General features: G+C 34.9%; 1 protein-coding gene across 8 annotated transcripts in view; it reads right to left on the bottom strand.

Moving 5' to 3' along the window:
- The window catches only part of LOC117330696 (adenosylhomocysteinase-like 1), a 115,565-nt gene that overhangs the window by 28,164 nt on the left and 60,052 nt on the right, over nt 1-27,349 (bottom strand). For all 8 annotated transcript variants that reach the window (XM_033889141.1, XM_033889143.1, XM_033889147.1 and 5 more), the window contains 3 exons: nt 21,953-22,040; nt 17,749-17,849; nt 9,589-9,660 (listed from right to left, as the gene is read on the bottom strand). In XM_033889141.1, coding sequence (XP_033745032.1) covers nt 9,589-9,660; nt 17,749-17,849; nt 21,953-22,040 — 261 coding nt within the window. The remainder of the gene's footprint in view (nt 1-9,588; nt 9,661-17,748; nt 17,850-21,952; nt 22,041-27,349) is intronic.

Here is a 27,349-nt window from a genome sequence, read left to right as displayed (position 1 = left end):
AAAAGGTGTAATAGACAGGATGCCACAGAAAGGATATGTATATTACAGGATGTCACAGACAGGATATGTATATTACAGGATGTCACAGACAGGATATGTATATTACAGGATGTCACAGACAGGATGTCTATTACAGGATGTCACAGACAGGATATGTCTATTACAGGATATCACAGACAGGATATGTATATTACAGGATGTCACAGACAGGATATGTATATTACAGGATGTCACAAACAGGATGTCTATTACAGGATGTCACAGGCAAAAAACAACCTCAAATACAAGATGCCACATGTAATATATGACCACACAGAGACAGGATGTATTCAATAACAGGGTTTAAGTCACCAGAAAATCAAGGTGTCAACCAGCAACTACTGCAGCTGATGTAATTATCACCATTTTACAAACAATTCATCAGGTGTCTGTTGATTCCACAAATAATCTTTGAGATTGGGAGACAGGTGATGTCAATGTTAGAAACAACTTTATTGATTCACTGGTGGACAAACCTTGCAACTAATTAAATTTGGCATGCCTGCATTTTCTTGAAGTTGTCATGTATGATTCCTGTCAGTGAATGTTTGTGATTGCCATCGATCACACCACAACAGCTACCCGCACAGGGTGTGGACTTCCATTTATCAATTAATTAGTTGGCTTCTTCTCGATTCTTCAGCCGGAAATTATCTGACACGTACGTGAATATTAAAGTGCCTGTAGTTATCCTGTGCCAATAGCCAGGGGAGGAGTACAGATTTCAGTGATTTACAGCAGACATCTTGGAACAAAGTTTTTGAGCAGTCAATTATCTTAATTTTCAAATATTATTCATAAAAAGTTAATAAAGTTCCCTGGACAGAGTTACCTCCCCTGCTCAGGTCTTTTTTTCCATTAAACAATATTTCTGTGATTTATAAATATATCTCAATAGTGGTATTCGTAGATCCATGGACAGAGTTAGCTCCCCTGTTCAGGGTTTTTTCATTAATTAACATTTTTGTGATTTATAAATATATTGAAAGTGGTATTGGTAGTTCAATGGACAGAGTTACCTCCCCTGTTCAGGTTTTTTTTCCATTTAATAACATTTTCGTGATTTATAAATATCTCGATGGTGGTATTGGCAAAGTGCAATTTTTACAGCTTGATATATCTTCAGTCTCAAATTCAACTTTCCCTAATTTCTTGTATTAATTTAACTTAATTTAAACTTTTATTTGTTCTAATTTCTTTTCGAATACCGGTACTCAAAATAAAAACTGTAAGCTGAAGCTATTGATGAATGAGGATAAGTAACAACTATTAAACGCCTCAATACTATTTGTTTTTTTGTTTTTTTTGTTTAACGTCCTATTAACAGCCAGGGTCATTTAAGGACGTGCCAGGTTTTGGAGGTGGAGGAAAGCCGGAGTACCCTGAGAAAAACCACCAGCCTACAGTCAGTACCTGGCAACTGCCCCACGTAGGTTTCGAACTCTCAACCCAGAGGTGGAGGGCTATAGTGATAAAGTGTCGGGACACCTTAACCACTCGGCCACCGTGGCCCCTCCTCAATACTAATTCTCTTGTATCCTCTATAGCTATCAACCATTAACATGCCATTCCGAAGTGTGCAGTAAAGTAGTACATAACTGCTTTCGAGACACCTTATGTTGCAGTTCACGATTTCAGAGCAAGGAGTGGAAAATATTGCTATTGAAAGCAACGAGTAAGAAGTGGAAGACATTGCTATCGACAGCAACATGTCCACAGTCTCTAGATGTTAACAGTTTCCAGATAATCTGTTTAACCAATTAGACATCTATCAATCAACAACAAAGTACCAACATGGTCTCTTGTCCCAAATACAGCTTGGTTATATACACACAGCCACTTCACTGACAATTTGATTTTGGATTTGTGTCAGTGCTGTAATGAACCATAATGTGTCTTTTTCCTGTGTAATGATAAAATGTTAGCTGCCAAGTGTGAAGATCTCTACAAAGGCTTTAAACCTTGGTCACAATAAGGAGGCTTTTAAGTATCCATGTATGAGCAAGACTTACTGAATAAAACTGATGGACATTTTCTGGTAGACGTTAGTTGACGTTATAAAGAGACCTAATTTGGAACAAACAAACATTTTATTTCATTTTTTCGTTTTCCTGTTTTGAGGCATTAAACATACCAAGATATTTTCAAATACACAATCTTAATCAAATAGTACCAAAAGATTTATAAAGCCCTGAAATTAAATAAAATTACAGAGTCATGAATTCAAATATACATTACAAACTAGGCCTGTTCTGACAAATTCCATATTAAACAAATCTTATTCTAATTTTTGCAAATTAAAATCCCTTCAATGAGTCGAATTTCAATATAAAATTATTTTGTATTAGAAAACGTTTGCTTTTTTGTTTGTTTTTTCATAACCATAATTTGATCCAATGAAATCTCAATAACGATGAACCAAAGTCAAGCTGAACATAAAATTTAATTTTCTGTATTTTATGAATGCCAAATAATCACAAATATTTTCTGGGAAGTCAGAGAACAAACAGATTTGAGAAAAGAAATACATCTTAATCATAGCAAGTATTGTCACACTGTCCCTTAGTGGAAACTCTTCAGATGCTGTAAATTGAACTCTACACTTAAGTTGTCAAGATAACTCGCTAAAAACACGACACCTAAACATTCTGTATTACGAAATCTGACAATGAGCCCGTGGACATCTGTACTCCACCGTAAAATACCCCACGAATACCTCAATCATTTTTACAGAATTTCTACAAATTGATCTGACTTGCTGTCTGCTGCCTCCATTACAGCTAATGCTGATGAAGTCCAGTGTAGTTCATTTCCTGAGACTATCAATTATTCCTGAATAATCTAATAACTAGTGTCATCATAAATCAATTAATAATACACTCTCTGGTATTGAATCACAGAGAGAAAAGTTTCATCTTATCAGGAACATTTCTGTCTAATAAAAATCATTTCCTGTCAAATTACAACCAGGACAAAACATTTCCTGTCAAATTACAATCAGGACGAAATACTTCCTGTCTGCCTACAATCAGGACCAAATACTTCATGTCTGACTACAATCAGGACCAAATACTTCATGTCTGACTACAATCAGGACCTAACACTTCCTGTCAGACTACAATCAGGACCAAACACTTCCTGTCTGACTACAATCAGGACCTAACACTTCCTGTCTGACTCCAATCAGGACCTAACACTTCCTGTCTGACTCCAATCAGGACCAAATACTTCATGTCTGACTACAATCAGGACCTAACACTTCCTGTCTTGACTACAATCAGGACCAAACACTTCCTGTCTGACTACAATCAGGACCAAACACTTCCTGTCTGACTACAATCAGGACCTAACACTTCCTGTCTGACTACAATCAGGACCTAACACTTCCTGTCTGACTACATCAGGACCAAACACTTCCTGTCTGACTCCAATCAGGACCAAATACTTCATGTCTGACTCCAATCAGGACCAAACACTTCCTGTCTGACTACAATCAGGACCTAACACTTCCTGTCTTGACTACAATCAGGACTAAACACTTCCTGTCTTCAATTGACTACAATCAGGACCAAACACTTCCTGTCTTCAATTGACTACAATCTGGACCTAACACTTCCTGTCTGACTACAATCAGGACCAAACATTTCCTGTCTGACTCCAATCAGGACCAAACACTTCCTGTCTGACTACAATCAGGACCTAACACTTCATGTCTGACTACAATCAGGACCTAACACTTCCTGTCTTGACTACAATCAGGACCAAACACTTCCTGTCTGACTACAATCAGGACCAAACACTTCCTGTCTGACTATACAATCAGGACCAAACACTTCCTGTCTGACTATACAATCAGGACCAAACTTATCTTGTCTAATTGAAATCACAACCAAACACTGCTTATACATGTCTAATCTAAGAAACAATTACCAATTTTTTTCTAATCACACTTACCATAAAGAATCTAGTGATTATTTCTCTGACAAAAATATGACTTTTATATCAAGTATCATTGAATGAGACTGCAGCATATTTAAGACTTTCGTTGAATTTCAAAACAAAATCATTTCCTCAATTTGAATTTCAAAACAAAATCATTTCCTCAATTCTCCATATCAAAATAACAATTATGGTCCAGAACAAATACTATTTTGAATCTATTTGAATAACTTTAAGTCTCCTGGGTCCATCTCAGCAGTTTTACAAAACCCTAATACTTGGTTAACACGACTAATGTGCATATGACACATGCATACATTATTAACATTTTCACTAGTAGCTCTTCGATTTCAAAGCTTAAGGCAATACTATACTTAACAGAAATAACTGCCTTGCTGTGTAAAATGTCATCAGAAATCGTTTTCTATTTTTCTGTTCAAATTCATTTTAAATAACATTTGTATCAATTTTTTTGTGTTTTAACTTTGGACTAAACAAATTCTCACTAGATTGATAGGCCTCAACTGAATGTACTCTGCATGATATCATTGCATACAGAGGTATTTAATCAAAACATCACAGCATTCACACTAAGCTTCCACAATGCCATCAGTTACTTTCGCACAAACCCGCAAATCTCAACGCCTGTTCCATGTTCAGAAGCATTGAACTTTCTGTGTGCGTTCTCTCTAACAGATCTAGGTGCGAGAATCGCTGTGTTGTTCTGCTGTGATCAGTGAAACGAAAACCTGATCAATATCATGTTCGTGCTAGAGCTAACCTGTGAAGATATATATGGACAGGTCATATACGATCCAGGCCAATTATTGACAAGTATCCTATGCATATAAAACTATCACGGAAATGTTTTGCATATATGGTTTCCTAATCACACACTTTTTGCGAATTTGCCTACAGGACCTTAATTAACGCATCTATCACTTAACGTTACACAGATTTGTTCATTTTTGGCTTTCACATTTTCCTGTCCAAAAAATCTGCATTTCCTTAATTTTGTTTTCTGTATAATCTCCCCTTGTAAATCCAGCTACTACATCAGTCAGTGTGACTCATTATCTGCCATTAGTGAGAGATTGTGCTTTTGCTTTTCAGAAAATAGTGTCTCTAATTAACAATCCTGAGTTAACTCAAACCCATCTCAGTATTAAGAGAAAAGACTGAATGAACAATTAGGTACGTATCATTTTCAAGGGAGTTTTACAGTTTGCTTGAGACAATCCTATATTGGAACCAAGAATTCAGCAAAACATTCAGGAGAAATTAATCCACAAGGTCATGCTATCTATAGTGTTTTCTACAAAAAACCTCCTAAAATCATATCATACTTTAATATCTCAGCATTTTGTACAATAAATTTGGTCAACTTGAATTACATCTCACATTAATTATTTACGGAAAATGATAACAAGCCTAATATTCTTATTTCCAGTCAGATCAAATCGTAACACACCTATAAAATTTACGTAATTCAGAATCAGAGTATTTGTTGGATCCCATTAATTTCCGTTCATCATTAGCGTGGGTGTACCCAGAACATTTATTAACCTTGATCGATTGTTCATACATCCTTAGTCTGTCTACCACTCAGAAACTGGAGAAGAGCTACAACGTCCCCAAAGGCAAATGTCTTTAAGAGCATTAAAGCATTATACTGCAAAACAATGGTTTTATGCATATGACAATCACTTCTGCATGAGTGGAAGTCTGTTTACAAAACATGAAACAAAATGAAATGTCTCAGGCTAGACTAAATCTCCTATTTCACCCACTATTACAGAGAATAAAATGCACCTTTTCTCCTTCCAATAAAAAAAGGTGAGCGGGGTCATAAAGACAGTAATGCATTAAGTTCTAGAATTGTACCATGAAAGGTTTCCATTTCTTCATCTCCATTTAGAATTTTACTCCGTTATCCCAATTGGCTGCCCGTTTACAGATTTCCTGAAAATTGAATTAATTTCAGGAAACATTTAAAGTATATTCAATTACACTTTGATTTCCTGGGAGTCACCCTTGTTTTAGATATTGAAACAGCATTAAAGAGTCTATGCAATCTATTTCGATTCTGGCACTGTGTTTAAATTGCACCAAAAAATGTTAACTTTAAATTTTTAAAACAATTCCAACATTGTTTATATCAACTTTGTTGGATGGAAGGGTGTGAGGGGTCTTACTGTAAGAGGAAACCCACATGATCAGGCAGATGATCCCATACCTTTTAAAATCTGATCAGAGAATCAAACCCCAGTCATCCAGGTGAAAGGCGAGTGTTCTCCCACTGTACCACCTGACCACAAACACAGAAGATTGCAACTTAGCCAATTCCAACTCACAAATAAAGGTGACTTCTATGATTTTGACCGAAGTAAATTTTTGTTATTTTTTGTAATTTTTAAAAATCCAACATGTCCATCAGAATGAGAAACAATTTAAAACATGAAACAAGAAAATAGTTTGTAACAAGAATTCAATGAGAGTGGATGTGTCACTTGCGCAGAAAGTTGAGTGATTCTACATAAGTTATTGCACAGAAACAGATTTTCTATTTATAGTAACAGTGACCTTGCCCTTTGACCTTTGGACATGACAAGAAATCCCATGCAAGCACTTTTGGTAAGGAAGCTATAGATCAGCATGAAGTTTGAATTTGATCAGCCAAAGGGAACTCGAGTCACCACACAGAAACCTCTATGCGGATGCCACGCTGACGCCGACACTGACATAGTGATACCTATTATTACACAAAAATAAGATACTGTTTTTCTGAGACTTGAAATTTTGTACACACAAAATCTCTTCTTCCATGCATGGGGAAATCATCAAAGTTGGCCATTTATAGGCCAATGCACTGTATTGCAGAATTTTGCACAATGAAATTACTCACATTTGAATACAACAGTTCTTCTCAAAGCTGTATATTTTATACATCAATAGATAATTTACTGTCCTTGTGGGTTGTATACATCTATAAAATTCTACACTTGTTTTTTCAATTATAAATGAATCTATTTTTAAATATTTCATCGTGATAGAATGCTTTGAAAAAGTCTTTCAATTTGTAACAGATCTATTTTCTAATGTTTCATCAGCCAGGAACTTATGTTTTTGACAGTGTATGATAAGGTATATACCTACAAACTGATCCTATGGTGAGATGGGTTAATTGTAACATGTGTTTCACTTGCCTAATGTTTTAGTGGTAAGTGCTTGTAGAGCCATTAAATGAATTAATGTCTGCTACAGCACATTTGTTGTTTACGACCCAAAAGGCAGACTTGCACCAGTCCCAGATATTTAGTTGTTTATGACCCATTATTTTAATGTTGTTTATGATCAGGCTGTAGACTTGCACCAGTCCCAATTAATTAAATGTTTATAATAGACTTGCACCAGTCCCAGATAATTAGTTGTTTATGACCTAGTATCTTATTGTTGTTTACAACCAGCCAATAGACTTGCACCAGTCCCAGATAATTAGTTGTTTATGACCTAGTATCTTATTGTTGTTTACAACCAGGCAGTCAAGACTTGCACCAGTTCCAGATAATCAGTTGTTTATGACCTAGTATTTTATTGTTGTTTACAACCAGCCAGTAGACTTGCACCAGTCCCAGATAATTAGTTGTTTATGACCTAGTATCTTATTGTTGTTTACAACCAGCCAGTAGACTTGCACCAGTCCCAGATAGCTAGTTGTTTATGACCTAGTATATTATTGTTGTTTACAATCCAATCAGCAGACTTGCACCAGTCCTAGATAATCAGTTATGACCTATTATTTTATTGTTGTTTACAACCAGGCAATAGACTTGCACCAGTCCCTGATAATTAGTTGTTTATTACCTAGTATCTTATTGTTGTTTACAATCAGCCAGTAGACTTGCACCTGCAGTCCTAGATAATTAGTTATGACCTATTATTTTGTTGTTGTTTACGACCAGACAATTAAAAAAAAACTTGCACCAGTCTCAGACAGCTACTTGTTGTTTATATGACCAAGGGGGTAGACATCAACCAATATTTGATAAATAGATATAATAAATAAATAAAAGAATATCTACAAGAAATGACATCACTTAATAGGTTCAAGACATCTGGCAATACTGGGTATCTAAGGATCTAATTAAGAAAAGATTTATTTAGCTGACACTCAGAAATTGACCTTTATCCGCATCAAGTAATGATTCGACGATCTAGAATAAGACCTAAAATCTATATCAATATAGCCTTACTGAAGGTATAGCCACTTGGAAGGTATCTCTACAGGAACGCTGTGACTGTAAGAGGATTGAGGAATTTATTCAATCCGATGTATTGTTAGTCTCTATTCAGATCCATTACCTAGACAGTTAAAAGCTATCATTTTATAAATGCCAAGAGCGCTGGGCATAACAATTTCATCCGATAATGTGTCAATTTCATTATATCTTAAACTCTGTTGTTTGCTATCGATGACGGAAAAATAAAAGAGAGTATTGTTAATATCTGCCAGGATTTGTACATTTTATCAACCTTTAGGAGGATTTCCATGGCGACTACATCGCCTGTTGAGCACAATTACATTTTCATCGCTTTAATTGCAACATTTCGTTACAAAATCAACGGATATTAACAAATAGTTTTTTCCAATTACGTAATTGTATTCAATGTTTCTCAGCGACAACCTGAAGCAATTTCACCAACTTTTCATTTTCACGGTTTCATGACGAAGGTCTGGTAAATAAAACAATTTCCAAGATTATATATATGTTCTGCTTTAAAAAATTCATACATGTGTTAAAATGTCAGTTTTTGTAAAATTCAATTTGAAAACCGACTGAGCTGTAGCATGAAATTGACAAGATAATTTTCAGTCTTCTCCCATAAAGAAAAGTAAACAGTTCCACTGTCTATGCATCCATGGGGAAATAGATGCATGATCTTGACAGCTATTTTCATGGTAAGAGATATACATTATCCCTCATTTTCTTCACAAGGTAGATATTACGACGTTGATGTATTCGAATTGAACCATCTAGACAGCAATTACCATATACAACAGTTACTATTTTTCAATGAGCAAAAATTGAGAGTTGTATATTGTTGAGAGAGAAAAAAAGAATGGCAGCCTCCATAATCAAATCTATGCAGCTTCCCCTCGGAAACTTTGTAACGGTATTACATCAATCACCAGCTAATTACAGTTTTACGATCCTCTTGTGAATGTATTTCGGTGGCATCAAAGGATGATGAAGATTCTGATCGGTGTTCAATCACTATAACAGTTTTCATTGTGATTCAAGTACCTTTTTTACTTTCCTGAAACATCGCAGTTTGTAGATGGAAAACCTTATAAACATCTCACGGCAGCCCAACGGGACATTCGGTCACATACATTTGATGGCAAATGAATGTTTCCAGCAAGAAATCTAATCTCATATACACAAGCAGTTCGGTAAATATGAGCTATGTTAATGGGAAAAGAAATTCTAATTAACTGTGAGCATGAAACTTTTTGGAAGGTAGACAACTCCAAACAAATTGTGCATAACATACACCCTTAAATTAATTTCTTTTTATTCATGTTTGAGTGTGAAGAACTGTACTGACCTGTGTGGAGTAGATATTGCAGGCCGCCCATCGGATAGTAGCCCCCAAGGCTGATAGAGTCTCAATCAGGACCTAGGAGAAAAATCAAATATTATAATTAATTAAATTAATTTTTCATATTCATCACTGTATTCAATTCATCACATATACAGAATGTTCTGTCATGTCATACAAATATGTCATAAATATCTTAAGTTACGTGTACAATGTACGTATAATAATTAACACTGCTGAGAAAACACAAATAAATGACATCGCAACGTGATGGTTTTTAAGGTGGTAAATTTTCAAATTGAGTTAAAATGAGTCAGTCATATACAGAAAGGAATTCAAGAGGTTTTGATAATTTTCACATAAACATGAGGTATAGGATAAATATAATCATACACCTGGGTCAATGCTTTCTAGAATTTATTATACTTATTGATAAATGAATATGTCATTCGTCAAAGCTTGTGACATCAAATAGTTGATGTTTAAAAAATTCTGTATAACATTGAAATCCAGTCATGTTAAATTATTTTATATTGTATGCATTCAACAAGATGGAAATAATGAACATAACATAAAACCTTTTTATACAAAAGTAATTATACATTGTAATTTGTATAGACTAAACAACAACCAAAATCAGCAATTTAATTTTTAGAGGCTTAAAGATGGCTAACATCGACAGCTAAGTGTCCCCAGAATTATATACTAGCTAGCCCACACAGCCACTGAAGCTGAAACACTTCCAAGTGCTTAGACATCAAAATTGTCTCTTGAGATCTTACTACAGCTTGACTCGACTTCTTACAATGCCACCCTTTGTGTAATATGGGCATAAAGAATGCAAGATTTTGCTGAAAATGCAAAAGGTTTGATGTTAGAAAGGGTCTCGCTGGGATACTAAAATACTAAACAGCACCAAATGCAGAGTTTGACAAACACCTCACAGAGATACTAAACGATGATATAACACAGAATTGAAGAAATTCCTCCCACGGATACTAAATAGTGACAGCACCTGAAGTTAAAGAGATACTATTAAAGAGGAAATCTCTGTGAAACCAGTACAGTACCAGATCATTCAGCAAGATCCCCAAACATTATTCCTATTTAATATTTCTTGGCTATGCAAGTACAGGACTTAATCCTAAAATCATCAGATACATAGGCTAGAATATCTACCAGGTAAAGCATGGATGTGCGGAAATTGTCCGCTAGGTCACCATACAATAGTGTGACTCTACCAAACTAATGTAAGACCGTTAAAATCAAACTAAAACCTCTTATATCTTGTGCAAACATCACAGAGGATAACCAGTATATATAGGAAACAGTGCAGTATTTGTCAATATTATGAACTGCTAACTACAGTTGTATATTTTATTGAAGTACCCTGGAGTTATCACTATGATCTTTCCTGTATGGTGCGTCTGTGTGAGGCATCCAGTATTGGATTGATACGTATACTGGGATATAAATTTCAGATGAATCTGAGCACACTTGTCTTCCTCAACAATATATTTTATACCAGACAGTGACCAGCACAATCAACCTATATAGATAGGTAGATGCAATGGAAACTATTTATTTCACAACAATTGCAAAACAAGTTATATTAACTTACGTTAATCATGCTTGTTGGCCCGGAAGGAAGCATGCGAGGGGTTTTACTCCGTGAGGAAACCGGAGTACCCGGAGAAAACCCACGATAGTAAGATAGATGGATGTGGTACATGTCTTTAGGAAACATCACCAATTCTTTGATTGATTGACAGATTGATGGGGCTTAACGTCCTTGTTCCAGTTATAACCGAGCCTAGGACACTATCAATTCTTTTAGCCATTTGTAAATTAAGCTTTATAGTCCTGAGAGCTCCAAAAATTGGCAAACAGTGCAACCATCAAAATCAATTAAAACACTTAACCTCACTCCAGACCTTAAGGGTTGACCTCTAGCTTTAGCACTGACCATCAGGGATAGGACCTCTAGCTATTTATAACTGACCAGAAGAAGTGGTTTGACCTCTAATTAAAACAATGATCTTAAAGGAAATGTTGACCTCTAATTAAAACAATGACCTTAAAAGGAAATTAGGTTAAATGCTATTTGTGACAATGACCTTAAGATAAAAATCAACCAGATTGAAAATATTGATAAATATATATTGAAAAATATTTAAAAACAGCAAATATTATCATTGAGCTCTAAACTATCAAGCTGATCTTGAAATGAAAACTTCTAAATTTTAAGCTTATTTTCAGAAAAGTTTAAATGTCTAAGAGCTGTGGTTAAACTGTAGTGTTTGCAATAGAAATACAACTATCCAATACCTAGAAATTAATCTTTTTTACTTGGACCTTGAGCTGTAGGTCAATTACTATAAATGACAAAAACCATTAACGACAAAGGTGTCCTCAGGGAAACGTTTTATGTCACAATCCCTCATCCATGATGTTAATCTAGGTCAATACTGTAACCAGTAAATTAAATACAGCAATGTGAAGACAAACACAGAAAGACAGAAAACGTGTCTGACTAAATCAACAAATTATCTATATATACAAGAGCCAGCTGTGAAGGCCAAGGAATAGGACATTTTCTCTGCGAAAAATTATCACATTGGCACGTTGTGGATGCTTCATAGAAGTGCCAGCAGAGGCCAAAGAAAAGGCCATTTCCTCCTCTACAGATTGACACCTAGTGAATAGATTTCTATTGTGATTCTGCACAGTTCCCCAAATAAAGCCATTAGCCAGGGCTTCTTTCCACTGGTTTGGGATGGGGCCTTTTTGTCTCATTTTGGGAAGAATTTTGGTAAACTGGGAAAGATTTTTTCAGGAGTAAACTGGAAATTTTGGGAATTGAAATAATTCCAGCCCATTAACGGCCCCATAAGCCCTCAGAAAAAGCCCTGCAAGCTATTTGATGAAAGGAAAACTCCATTGAGGGATCTTCAGTGGAAATGGAATTCTAAGCCTCATCAGTTTTAGATCTGATAAAATATACCAGGTAGTTGTTGATTGTCTCATGAAAAAAATTGTTCTATTCAATAATTTGCAAATCATTTATATTAATATTGTACCAAACGGAATGCCTTCAGATTTTCAAGGATTACGTAACATTGTCGCTGAATAGCACAAAAAAATGGAAGTGATTCATGACTGTAGTTGACAATAAAAAAAATTGAACAAATAACAATGGATTAAATGCAATAGGATTATCATATTAATGGAAGCTGCTTCAATTTGTCACTCAAATGAAAAAAAAAAATGTTGAAAAGTCAAATTTGTCATCAAATATGTCCCACAGATGAATTAGAAGCGATTAAATACAAATATTATGTTCAGATAGAGACACTATAATCCATCTCTGTGGGAATTTCAATCATTCTAGTCTAATTAGTAATGGCAAATTCAAATCTAGACGGAATATTTCTCAGTAAAAAGTCAACTAAACACTATCATTTGAAGGGCTCTCTGTTGGAATACTGAAATCAATGGTAAGATGAAAAAGTCTGTTGTGAAACTGTGAGACGATGCAGTTCCAGCAGCCGTCAGCATGCAGATTAAAATCAATTATCTTAAATTTGCAGTTCGATTGGTATTTCTGAATTAGGTCAATTATGTGAAAAGACTCACGGTGTTACACAACAAATTCAACGAGAGCGAACAAAAGTCACCTCAAAGGATATTGTGGAAAGAGACCTCTATAGATCAATTGATGTCATTTTTATTCCTGTTATAGATATATAAAAAAATGTAAAAAATCCCAGATCACTTAGGATTGATGCTGACTTTGTTATGCAAAAAGTTCAAAGCTTGGGTAGGATTTTATGCAGGCTTCAAAATATTTAAGTGAATAAGCTTCAGTTTGGATTTTCTGTCAACTGAATATTTGAAAAATTCAGAGCTTAACCACTGATTTTGTATTGTGACTCATAAAAACTTAACAGGAACATGAGTTAAGAGTTTAGACAACAAGTTGTGACTGATGACAACACTAAACTATCTAAATTTCACTGGGAACCTCAGATTTTGAGACAAGACTACCAGCTGTACAAGTTTAGGGCTATGGGGTCATAAACTCAGATTTTATGAAGACATATTTTTTTTTATTTTTTTTTTTTTTTGAAGAACGTCAGTAGGTCACCATACAATAGTGCGACTCTACCGAACTAATGTAAGACCGTTAAAATCAAACTAAAACCTCTTATATCTTGTGCAAACATCACAGAGGATAATCAGTATATAGGAAACAGTGCAGTATTTGTCAATATTATGAACTGCTAACTATACAGTTGTATATTTTATCAGAAGTACACTGGAGTTATCAGTATGATCTTTCCTGTATGGTGCATCTGTGTGAGGCATATCCAGTATTGGATTGATACCCGGGATATAAATTTCAGATGAATCTGAGCACACTTGTCTTCCTCGACAATATATTTTATACCAGACAGTGACCAGCACAATCAACCTATATAGATAGGTAGATGCAATGGAAACTTTATTTATTTCACAACAATTGCAAAACAAGTTATATTAACTTACGTTAATCATGCTTGTTGGCCCGGATGGAAGCATGCGAGGGGTTTTACTCCGTGAGGAAACCGGAGTACCCGGAGAAAACCCATGATAGTAAGATAGATGGATGTGGTGTATGTCTTTAGGAAACATCACCAATTCTTTGATTGATTGCCCGATTGATGGGGCTTAACGTCCTTGTTCCAGTTATAACCGAGCCTAGGACACTATCAATTCTTTTAGCCATTTGTAAATTAAGCTATGTAGTCCAGAGCTCCAAAAATTGGCAAACAGTGCAACCATCAAAATCAATTAAAACACTTAACCTCACTCCAGACCTTAAGGGTTGACCTCTAGCTTTAGCACTGACCATCAGGGATAGGACCTCTAGCTATTTATAACTGACCAGAAGAAGTGGTTTGACCTCTAATTAAAACAATGATCTTTAAGGAAAGGTTGACCTCTATTTAAAACAATTACTTTTCAGGAAATGTTGACCTCCATTTAAAACAATGACCTTAAAAGGAAATTAGGTTAAATGCTATTTGTGACAATGACCTTAAGATAAAAATCAACCAGATTGAAAATATTGATAAATATCGAAAAATATTTAAAAACATAGCAAATATTAACCTTGAGCTCTAAACTATCAAGCTGATCTTGAAATGAAAACTTCTAAATTTTAAGCTTATTTTCAGAAAAGTTTAAATGTCTAAGAGCTGTGGCTAAACTGAAGTGTTTGCAATAGAAATACAACTATCCAATACCTAGAAATTAATCTTTTTTACTTGGACCTTGAGCTGTAGGTCAATTACTATAAATGACAAAAACCATTAACGACAAAGGTGTCCTCAGGGAAACGTTTTATGTCACAATCCCTCATCCATGATGTTAATCTAGGTCAATACTGTAACCAGTAAATTCAATACAGCGATGTGAAGACAAACACAGAAAGACAGAAAACGTGTCTGACTAAATCAACAAATTATCTATATATACAAGAGCCAGCTGTGAAGGCCAAGGAATAGGACATTTTCTCTGCGAAAAATTATCACATTGGCACGTTGTGGAAGCTTCATAGAAGTGCCAGCAGAGGCCAAAGAAAAGGCCGTTTCCTCCTCAACAGATTGACACCTAGTGAATAGATTTCTATTGTGATTCTGCACAGTTCCCCAAATAAAGCCATTAGCCAGGGCTTCTTTCCACTGGTTTGGGATGGGGCCTTTTTGTCTCATGTTGGGAAGAAATTTGTGAACTGGGAAAGATTTTTTCAGGAGTAAACTGCAAATTTTGGGAATTGAAATAATTCCAGCCCATTAACGGCCCCATAAGCCCTCAGAAAAAGCCCTGCAAGCTATCTGATGAAAGGAAAACTCCATTGAGGGATCTTCAGTGGAAATGGAATTCTAAGCCTCATCAGTTTTAGATCTGATAAAATATACCAGGTAGTTGTTGATTGTCTCATGAAAAAAATTGTTCTATTCAATAATTTGCAAATCATTTATATTAATATTGTACCAAACGGAATGCCTTCAGATTTTCAAGGATTACGTAACATTGTCGCTGAATAGCACAAAAAAATGGAAGTGATTCATGACTGTAGTTGACAATAAAAAAAATTGAACAAATAACAATGGATTAAATGCAATAGGATTATCATATTAATGGAAGCTGCTTCAATTTGTCACTCAAATGAAAAAAAAAATGTTGAAAAGTCAAATTTGTCATCAAATATGTCCCACAGATGAATTAGAAGCGATTAAATACAAATATTATGTTCAGATAGAGACACTATAATCCATCTCTGTGGGAATTTCAATCATTCTAGTCTAATTAGTAATGGCAAATTCAAATCTAGACAGAATATTTCTCAGTAAAATGTCAACTAAACACTATCATTTGAAGGGCTCTCTGTTGGAATACTGAAATCAATGGTAAGATGAAAATGTCTGTTGTGAAACTCTGAGACAATGCAGTTCCAGCAGCCGTCAGCATGCAGATTAAAATCAATTATCTTAAATTTGCAGTTCGATTGGTATTTCTGAATTAGGTCAATTATGTGAAAAGACTCACGGTGTTACACAACAAATTCAACGAGAGCGAACAAAAGTCACCTCAAAGGGTATTGTGGAAAGAGACCTCTATAGATCAATTGATGTCATTTTTATTCCTGTTATAGATAAAAAAAAATGTAAAAAATCCCAGATCACTTAGGATTGATGCTGACTTTGTTATGCAAAAAGTTCAAAGCTTGGGTAGGATTTTATGCAGGCTTCAAAATATTTAAGTGAATAAGCTTCAGTTTGGATTTTCTGTCAACTGAATATTTGAAAAATTCAGAGCTTAACCACTGATTTTGTATTGTGACTCATAAAAACTTAACAGGAACATGAGTTAAGAGTTTAGACAACAAGTTGTGACTGATGACAACACTAAACTATCTAAATCTCACTGGGAACCTCAGATTTTGAGACAAGACTACCAGCTGTACAAGTTTAGGGCTATGGGGTCATAAACTCAGATTTTATGAAGACATATTTTTTTTTATTTTTATTTTTTTTTGAAGAACGTCAGTAGAGAATAAATTTTGCACAAGTTTAGGGCTATGAGGTCATAAACTCCAAGATTTTATGAAGATATATTTTCTTCTTTTTTTTTTTGAAGAATTTCAGTAGAGAATAAATTTTCAATGAGCTATACTGAATGGTTGCTTGATAACAAAAAAATCATATTACCCTGACATGGGTCTACTGGCATTATATAGTTAGTAGCTTCTGTTTCTGTATTTAAAACTAAATCACTACACTACTTTATAACATTTGAACGACCAATTCCAGGCAATTCAGGACCATATAAAAGTAGATTTGATAGTCACAGACACAATAACCACCACATAACAACAGCCTAACTGCTGATGGATCAGAGATAAGGCCAATGTGACCTTCACATATCATTTTCACCTTTGAACATCAAAACTAACATTATCACACTCTTTTTTTGATGCTGTCTGAGGGGTGATTTCTTTAAACAAACAAAAGCTGTCCACAGTGTTGTTGCAGAATCTGTCTGTTCATATGATACTTCAACCCATTCCAGAAATTTTATATCATTACTCAAGCCTTACATCCTAAATTTATTTTTTAAATATACAAGCTCAATTTTTCATAGAATAATAACATATATAGTATTCATTCTATATAAAATATCAGTATGTAAACAAATAGTTATTCCTAACATCACCTTTGATGTCAGTAAAATTAAGATATTCTATTTACCATGGGAATGACCTTCACCTTTGACCTCAGTAACATTAAGATATTCTATTTACTGGGGGAGTGACCTTCACCTTTGACTTCAATAACATTTAGATATTCTATTCATTCAGGGAGTGACCTTCACCTTTCACTGATGCACCCACTGTTTTTTAGTTGTTGTTTTTTTTTTTTTGCGAAATGAAACAATAAATTTATTTCATTGGCAATGCTGGTGACCAACTTTCACCTTTGACCGACTGACCTAAATAAATAATTCCCCAATTACCAAGGAATCAGTATACTCCTGTTTGGGTGCTATCATAATGTAATAAATTACAGGATGATTGAAGCATGATGGACTTAAAGATCAGCTATTCCCAACCCTACTTACTGCAGTCTGTGCTGTGATATGTGTACAACCGATGATCTTGGCTCCAACAAGAGGCTTGTCTGACTCCGCTCTCCGTCTAAGGGCAATTAGCCCTGGCATTTCTGTAGAACAAAAAAAATTGTCAAAACAGCGACATGAAGAACTCCTAGAAAATTGTAAAAAAAATAAAAAAATAAAAAGATAATCATTGAAATTTTAAGATTCCTGGCCTAGCGAACTAGGGCACTTGGAAAGCCCCAGGAACACAAAATCAGTCATTATAGGCAATTTTACAAGATAGTTAGTAGAATACACTGAAAACTATTTTTGTTCTATGACTAACATCAGATATCATTTCCAGAACTGCTTTCAGATACTTAACTTTTTTCTCTGAATTGTTAAAGCATGTAAAAAGCAAAAAACAGAAAATTTCAGCCCATATTTTAGTCACATGACCCATTCAACTTGATTTGAAACAGAAGTTGTCTCACCATGATATGGATATTTACTAGATATTAAATCTACTTCCTCTAACATTTTATACCATGATATGGATATTTACTAGATATTAAATCTACTTCCTCCAACATTTTATACCATGATATGGATATTTACTAGATATTAAATCTACTTCCTCCAACATTTTATATCATGATATGGATATTTACTAGATATTAAATCTATTTCCTCCAACATCTTATACCATGATATGGATATTTACTAGATATTAAATCTATTTCCTCCAACATTTTATACCATGATATGGATATTTACTAGATATTAAATCTACTTCCTCCAACATTTTATACCATGATATGGATATTTACTAGATATTAAATCTACTTCCTCTAACATTTTATACCATGATATGGATATTTACTAGATATTAAATCTACTTCCTCCAACATCTTATACCATGATATGGATATTTACTAGATATTAAATCTACTTCCTCTAACATTTTATACCATGATATGGATATTTACTAGATATTAAATCTACTTCCTCCAACATTTTATACCATGATATGGATATTTACTAGATATTAAATCTACGTCCTCCAACATTTTATACCATGATATGGATATTTACTAGATATTAAATCTACGTCCTCCAACATTTTATACCATGATATGGATATTTACTAGATATTAAATCTACTTCCTCCAACATTTCATATCAATTTACCACTACAATAGCCAGAATAACTTTTTTTTTTCTATCTAAAAATGCATAAAAATTATCATATATTTATCAATAAACATGAAATAAGTGCTAAAAACATTTTGTGGCATTGGTACCTCATCCTGCATCATTACTGTTATAGTATTACTGTGATAACATTATTACAAAATTACTGTTGCATCATACACCTTCTATATGACAATGTTATTGTAATATCTTATAAAGATGAACGAAACCTTTATTGTGAAGTGTACCTTCTTGAAGAATATAATTACATATGAATAATTAATTGCATATACAATAAAGAAATAAATTTCAAAGTGAAATATTTCTTTGATCAAAATCAATGCCATCTAAATGTGATGTTACATAAGAATTTAATAGTCAGTTTTGAACATTCGGACGCACAGACACAAGATTTTCAAAATCAATGCCCTAATATAACAGAACATTTCAGGCTGTAAAATCTGTCACTTTTGTCAGATTTAAGGCTAGCCATTCAGACATTATTCAAACACTTGAATTATATGATCTTCGATAGGCAAACAGACAGACAGTTTTAAAGCTATCTTCGGGACGCTCATAAATTACAAATACCCATTAAATGATTATTTTAAAGAGGCAGGTATAATTTCTCGGTTCCTAGCAATTTCAATTTTTCATTGTGAGATCATGTCACTGTAGTGAACTATCTACTCACTCATCACTGACTCAGTCAGAAGTTACAAGTCACAACAGTGAACCGTCTAGTCACTTGTTAGTGGTGAACCATCTAGTCACTTGTTACTGGTGAACCATCTAGTCACTTGTTACTGGTGAACCATCAACCCACTTGTTACTGACTCAGTCAGAAGTTACATGTCACAACAGTGAACCATCTAGTCACTTGTTACTGGTGAACCATCTAGTCACTTGTTTACTGGTGAACCATCTAGTCACATTACTGGTGAACCATCTAGTCACTTGTTACTGGTGAACCATCTAGTCACTTGTTACTGACTCAGCCATAGGTTACACATACATCACATTGGTGAACCATTGAGTCACTCGTCACTGACTCAGCCAGAGGTTACATGTCACATTGGTGAACCATTGAGTCACTCATTACTGGTTCAGATATTACTCTCACATTGGTGACCTCAGTAGTCACATTAACTCATTACAGACTCAGTCAGAGGTTACACGTCACATTGGTGAAATTTGTTGTCACATTGGTGAACCATTTAGTCACTAATTATTACTGACTCAGCCAGAGTTTACACATCACACTCATGAACCATTTAGTCACTCATCACCGACTCATCTAGAGGTTACATGTCACAATGGTGAACCATCTAGTCACTTGTTACTGAATCAGAGGTTAATGTCACAGTGGTGAACCAACAAGTCACTCGTTACTGATTCAGAGGTTACATGTCACTGGTGAATCATCTAGTCACTTGTTACTGACTCAGAGGTTACATGTCACAGTGGTGAACCAACAAGTCAGTTATTATTGACTCAGTCAGAGGTTAATGTCACAGTGGTGAACCATCTAGTCACTTTTTACTGGTGAATCGTCTACCCACTTGTTACTGGTGAACCATCTACTCACTCGTATGTTACTGACTCAGTCAAGAGGTTACATGTCACAGTGGTGAACCATCTAGTCACTTGTTACTGGTGAACCATCTAGTCACTCGTTACTGACTCAGAGATTAATGTCACAGTGGTGAACCATCTAGTCACTTGTTACTGGTGAACCATCTATCCACTCGTTACTGACTCAGTCAAGAGGTTACATGTCACATTGGTGAACCATCTAGTCACTCGTTACGGACTCAGAGATTAATGTCACATTGGTGAACCATCTAGTCAGTTATTATTGACTCAGTCAGAGGTTAATGTCACAGTGGTGAACCATCTAGTCACTTGTTACTGATGAACCATCTACCCACTTGTTACTGGTGAACCATCTACCCACTCGTTACTGACTCAGTCAAGAGGTTACATGTCACATTGGTGAACCATCTAGTAGTCACTTGTTACTGGTGAACCATCTAGTCACTCGTTACTGACTCAGAGGTTAATGTCACAGTGGTGAACTTACTAGTCACTTATTATTGACTCAGTCAGAGGTTAATGTCACAGTGGTGAACCATCTAGTCACTCGTTACTGACTCAGTCAGAGGTTAATGTCACAGTGGTGAACCATCTAGTCAGTTATTATTGACTCAGTCAGAGGTTACTGTCACAGTGGTGAACCATCTAGTCACTTGTTACTGGTGAACCATCTAGTCACTCGTTACTGACTCAGAGGTTAATGTCACAGTGGTGAACCATCTAGTAACTTGTTACTGACTCAGTCAGAGGTTAATGTCACAGTGGTGAACTTACTAGTCAGTTATTATTGACTCAGTCAGAGGTTAATGTCACAGTGGTGAACCATCTAGTCAGTTATTATTGACTCAGTCAGAGGTTAATGTCACAGTGGTGAACCATCTAGTCACTTATTACTGAATAAATTAGAGGACTATGTAGTGCACTTGCATTTTTTTTTATTGCAACTGAATAATGGCATAAGAAGAAAATTGTCAGAGTGGTGAATCATATGGTTCCTAATTGTAATGCTAGCTCAGTTTTAGGGCAAGTTACAAGATTGAACTATCTCATCTTTTATTACTGATTCTGCTTTAGATTAGAACTGTCATTTTGGTCAAAATATTACAGAACCGAAAACCTGTGCTCTGCTGTTCTGTGGTGCGATAACTCCAAGCTTGTGTGGAAACTCAAGATTTTTTTTTTTTTAATGTAGAAAATTTGTAGAATTTCAAACTTTGTACCTTGGTTCGATAATTTCTACAAAGTGTTATAGCTGGAGAAAATTACATGTCCTTATTTATTTGAATTACTGAATCTTCATCAATAACAGTCAGTAGATTATCTGTATAGCCAAAGCAGCAAGGTACAGAAGTTCGAGCTCTGTAGCACAGATTTTGATGTTAATATACGATTGTGACTACATTACATGATAAAAACATTTCAGCCCTTTAGTAACTACCTTGTTCGGCAATTTCAACCTCCCTTCGTCCAAATGCTGCACTTTCAATGTTACGCACACAGAAATCTGTTCCACCTTTGCCATTTTTCTGTAATGAAAACATCACATCGTAAAACACAAGAACGATGATTCTAATGGGATTTTAATGGCCTTGAAATGCAGGCACCTTTGTCTAATGATATCAGTCTGCATCACCCCACAAATGTGCCCTTGTCCATAATGAGACTACTTCACGATTTTTAAAAACACAACTATTCCGGATTTTGTAAAATTCAATTCATTATTATTTTTTCAGTTTATGTAATTTCCAGATGTTGTTGAGTTGTTTTGTTAACTTTTTTCTAACAAAATGGCACAGCAATCAATCCTGAGTAATTAACCGAGTTAAAAAACGATCTACTAGGGAATAATACCTGCTGATTCAGAGGTCAATGTAGTCTTTCAGAGAGATAGAGCACTTCACTGATGGAGAATTCAACTTAGAGAATAAAATAAACAGGCTAAAATAAACTGTGTTTATCAGATGCTGACACCAGTAGGAAAATAGTCAAAGTATGAGAAAAAGGTGTTTGACAAAAAATACATATTAACTCCCAACACCATCCATCCTCGGATACACACACGGTTGATAGCACCTTATTACGCTACACTTATCACCCATGGGTCAGCTCAGTAGTAAATCCTTGACCTTTAACCTTGACAAATATTCTCAAAGTAGGTATTGCAGGACAAAGAAACGGTTTGCTAGTATTGTTGCTGAACTTCATTATAAGACATAGATCTATTGACTGATATTACCAAGCAAGGGCTTATTGCTGAATATACAAAGGATCATTTACTGTATTAACATTTATATGTTAAGTTGTTAAAACAAATCACAATTAACCATCAAATAACATTTCTTTAGATGTTAATGCATGATAATTGATTTAATGAAACTGTAAGAGCCCTGGCCAATGATATTCTATACAGAACCTCGCTTCATGAAACTCTAAGAGAACTGGCCAACGATATTCTATACAGAACCAAAAGAGTCCTGAAGACTCGGAAAGAGCAGAAAATATCCATCATTTGCTTACGGTAAACTACTTACATAAACTCTTGGATTTAATCAATCAAGACAAATTGATCGAAGGAAGCAATTATGTTGCAGCTACTCAGGAAAAACTATTTCCGGGCTAATTAGTTGTGTAGGTAACCATCATCAAAGATATTTGATAACGTTGAACAAGTTTTTAACCAACACTTAATCATTTTCTTTATTCATTAGAAATTTTTTCTTACAATCAACATCAACCTTGAGAAACTGAACGGTTTTGTGTTCGATTTGATTTCCAGACTTCAATTACTGTGTGTGTTATTTCGTCCAGGGCTGAATGTCAATATCAGTTTGTGTATTGATATTGATTTAGACTGTGGGTGACAGTTTCAGAGCTGACCACCGCATTTCTTACATCCGAAATTTTACTTCATACGGACAATGAAACTAATGTTCTATGTATTGGATTATAACTTTTTTTTATATCTAAATACAGTCTGCTTTATAATGTTACATTTGATAAAACAAACATTTGATTACGACATCTTCTGTAGCCTAACATCCCCATAAAAACGTAAGCTAAGATTTATACAAGCTATTATATGGCTACAGACGAATAATTCCATCGGGGCTTCGTATCATACAGCGCTGAAGTGACAGAGATCGCCTTCAGACAAAATAGCCCATCGGGACTTTGTGTAATTTAACACCGAAATGACAGTGAACATGCAGACATATAACGGATGTTGAAAGTTCTATCGACAAAAAATATGTGTAACATAATAAACAAAAATATCAGACTTGTATCTATAAATTATTAACATTATCTGATTTTAAACTATCCCCTAAAAAGTGATGGCCAGCCAGGCAAGTGTCATGCAGTACAGAAAGATATAGACAGTCTATATAGAGAGTAATTCTCTGCCTGTAAAAATCCAATCTCTCACTTTAAAGTTCAGTGTAAATCCAATCAGTATACTGACACTTGTACCTAGGTGTCGCCATTCTCCACAAATGTTTTCTAAAGTAACAAACCATTTATACCTGTGAACATGATGTCCCTATTGTCTAGTCTTACAACACTTAAATCAAGTCAGACATTGAGATAGGGTTTCTGAATATGATATTATAACTTGTTTTGGAGTATATATAGACCTACAGGTTATTTCACTATGGAAGGGTTAATAACGGTTTCTTATTTTACACCTCAAAACTAAGATGTCTATATTATCTAAAACATCAATAGTTTTTGGGTTTTTTTCTTTTTTGGGATGCGAAATTATGGAAAAAGGATTTTGGAATCTCAGCCAAATTTAAAAAAAAAAAACGTCTAGAAGAATATAGCCAGAACAAGCTACGAAATTATCAAAACACGATTTATGGGTAATAAATTACAATTTCGAACAGACCATTTTTGTTTTTTGTTTGTTTGCTGAAAACTATAAATCTTATTTAAGGGCACAGAGCCAAATTGATCGAGAACATTTCTTCTAAAACTAGGGAAATAACACCAAATTTTCATTTCAGGATATATTAATATTATGTTCGATTTAATAAAACAATCTATTACGTAAAAATAGTGAGAGCTGCTACATGGCCAGAGTGAGGAACGTGAGGAATAACAAACATCCACTTGACCGTGTATATTAACGGTCAGACACCAAATCACGCCATCCATATTGTCGTCCAACTCATATGATCCAAATTGTCGTCCAACTCATATGATCCAAAATCCTGATCAATATTGGGGAAACCCTTTGAAACAGTTATGCTTGGCTCAGATTTCATTTACTGTAACTGTATTGGTAGAAAGGATAGTATTCTGCAATGAGGTTCATTGAGTTTGGTCAATGCAGTTGGGCTTCAGTGGAAAACAATTTAATATACTGAGAAAGAAACCCTAAGGAAACTGTTGCCTTGATTTGTATGAAATTTCTGATCTTGTTCCTTAATAGGGTCAAGTGGCAGGCGCCACCAGACACTGATGAAGGGGAAATTGATTAGCCAAGAACAGTACTACAGGACATGTCAAAGTGAGAAAGATGCACCACCAGAAAGTGAAGGGAGAATTGATTCATCAAGCCAAGAACAGTATATATCAAAATAAGAAAGATGGCACTTTCAGCAGACAAATATATGTAACTCTGCAAATACTATCGTAGATTTTATGTACAAGCTATTACAAATGCTCACTTGTAATTCCTTTTTTCTTTTTTTTTGTGCAAATTAAATATTCACTGTAAAAAAACTATTTTGAGAATAGCTACTGCTAGATGATGAATTATAGAAGAATCAAATCCAATGTTATTGAATTAGAATTGGAACCAACATTTTCCAATACAAATGTGTCTGCTGTTATACACAAGTTAATGATTTCTTTGTTTTCTGGTAAGGTACTGTCTCCTATAGGTTGGGATCAATGATCACAGATGTATAAGCCTTGTATAGGTTGGGATCAATGATCACAGATGTAAGCCTTGTATAGGTTGGGATCAATGATCACAGACGTATAAGCCTTGTATAGGTTGGGATCAATGATCACAGATGTATATAAGCCTTGTATAGGTTGGGATCAATGATCACCGATGTATAAGCCTTGTATAGGTTGGGATCAATGATCACAGACGTATAAGCCTTGTATAGGTTGGGATCAATGATCACAGATGTATAAGCCTTGTATAGGTTGGGATCAATGATCACAGACGTATAAGCCTTGTATAGGTTGGGATCAATGATCACAGATGTATATAAGCCTTGTATAGGTTGGGATCAATGATCACCGATGTATAAGCCTTGTATAGGTTGGGATCAATGATCACAGACGTATAAGCCTTGTATAGGTTGGGATCAATGATCACAGATGTATAAGCCTTGTATAGGTTGGGATCAATGATCACAGATGTATAAGCCTTGTATAGGTTGGGATCAATGATCACAGATGTATAAGCCTTGTATAGGTTGGGATCAATGATCACAGACGTATAAGCCTTGTATAGGTTGGGTTCAATGATCACAGATGTATAAGCCTTGTATAGGTTGGGATCAATGATCACAGATGTATAAGCCTTGTATAGGTTGGGATCAATGATCACAGATGTAAGGCTTAAGAACCTCTACAGATTAACATTGACAATTTTCTTTGTCAATTAGTGTCAAGAAAATTCTCTGACCTAAAATCAATTGGCATTAATACACTACATTAGCAAATCCATTAAATGAATCCCATGAAAAGACTCGGGATGCAAAAGATTTCTATTTCCAAAACTTGTAATTTTAATAGGCCAAACATTTATGGGTGCCCGGTTAATTTGGAGTTGACAGCCTTTATATTTAATTTCAAATGATATGGGTATAGAGCTAATTACCAAGCATGGGCATAATAATTTGTCTGATGAATGTGGGATCTTAAAGTACTAGATAATTATTTATCCTTGTAGAGCTGTTAATTAACTGTTATAGTTAAGACAGATATAATCCGTCTTGCTAATGGGAGCTGGGTGACTTTCAGCATGCAAAACTAAAATGGATTTGTACTTCCTGTACTGATGTACCCTGGGAAGTGTTGATTCCAAAATTTTTACGAACCAAGATAAGACATGCGGAGCCAGTAGAACACACACATGATTGTGTTAGAACCAGGAAAAACAACAGCCTCCATCACATAACTGACAAAGAATTTACAAACTTGAGTAAACAGTTCTATCTTAGGAAACAGTAAAAGCAAAGTTACTGTGTTCGACATAATAAGCGCCCCTTGTGTTACTTGAAAAAGTACTGTATCACATGATTTTTTTATCTGGCAATTAAACAAGAAATTTCTGTAAGCCTATCTAAAGATTACTTAGCATTAGGGTATTTATTTAGTTAAATACAGCATACAGATTAACAATTTGACCTTGCCATTTGATTTCAAATGTTGTCGATAAAAATTCAACTTAAAATTCACACGATCCATTGATCTGATAGACCTTAACTGAATGGGCCATACATGTACACGATATTTTGATCTATTGTAGGAACATGTGTGAGATTTAGGTCTACATTGTACACGTATAGCGCCTCTTTATTAATTTATAGGACTCCTGCTAAACAATTTAACAATGAAGAATTTCAGACAATAACAGTTTACTTGTCCTTTGTTGATCAAGATTACATAAAATAGCTGTCTTTGTGTATGAATGATCTTGACCCCAAACCTATCTTACAAACACGGAACCAAACATGAAAACAGTTTTACAGAATACCATGACAGCAGGTACTGGAACTCCAGACTTTCTGCCAACACTATCATTGGGCCGACTTAACCTCAGACTAACCAAAGCCTGTCTCCCTGAAAGCCGCGAAAGATTTCGGTAGCT

This window comes from Pecten maximus, chromosome 7, assembly GCF_902652985.1.
Source record: "Pecten maximus chromosome 7, xPecMax1.1, whole genome shotgun sequence".
NCBI lineage: Eukaryota > Metazoa > Mollusca > Bivalvia > Pectinida > Pectinidae > Pecten > Pecten maximus.
This window is presented reverse-complemented; position numbering and strand designations above follow the sequence as displayed.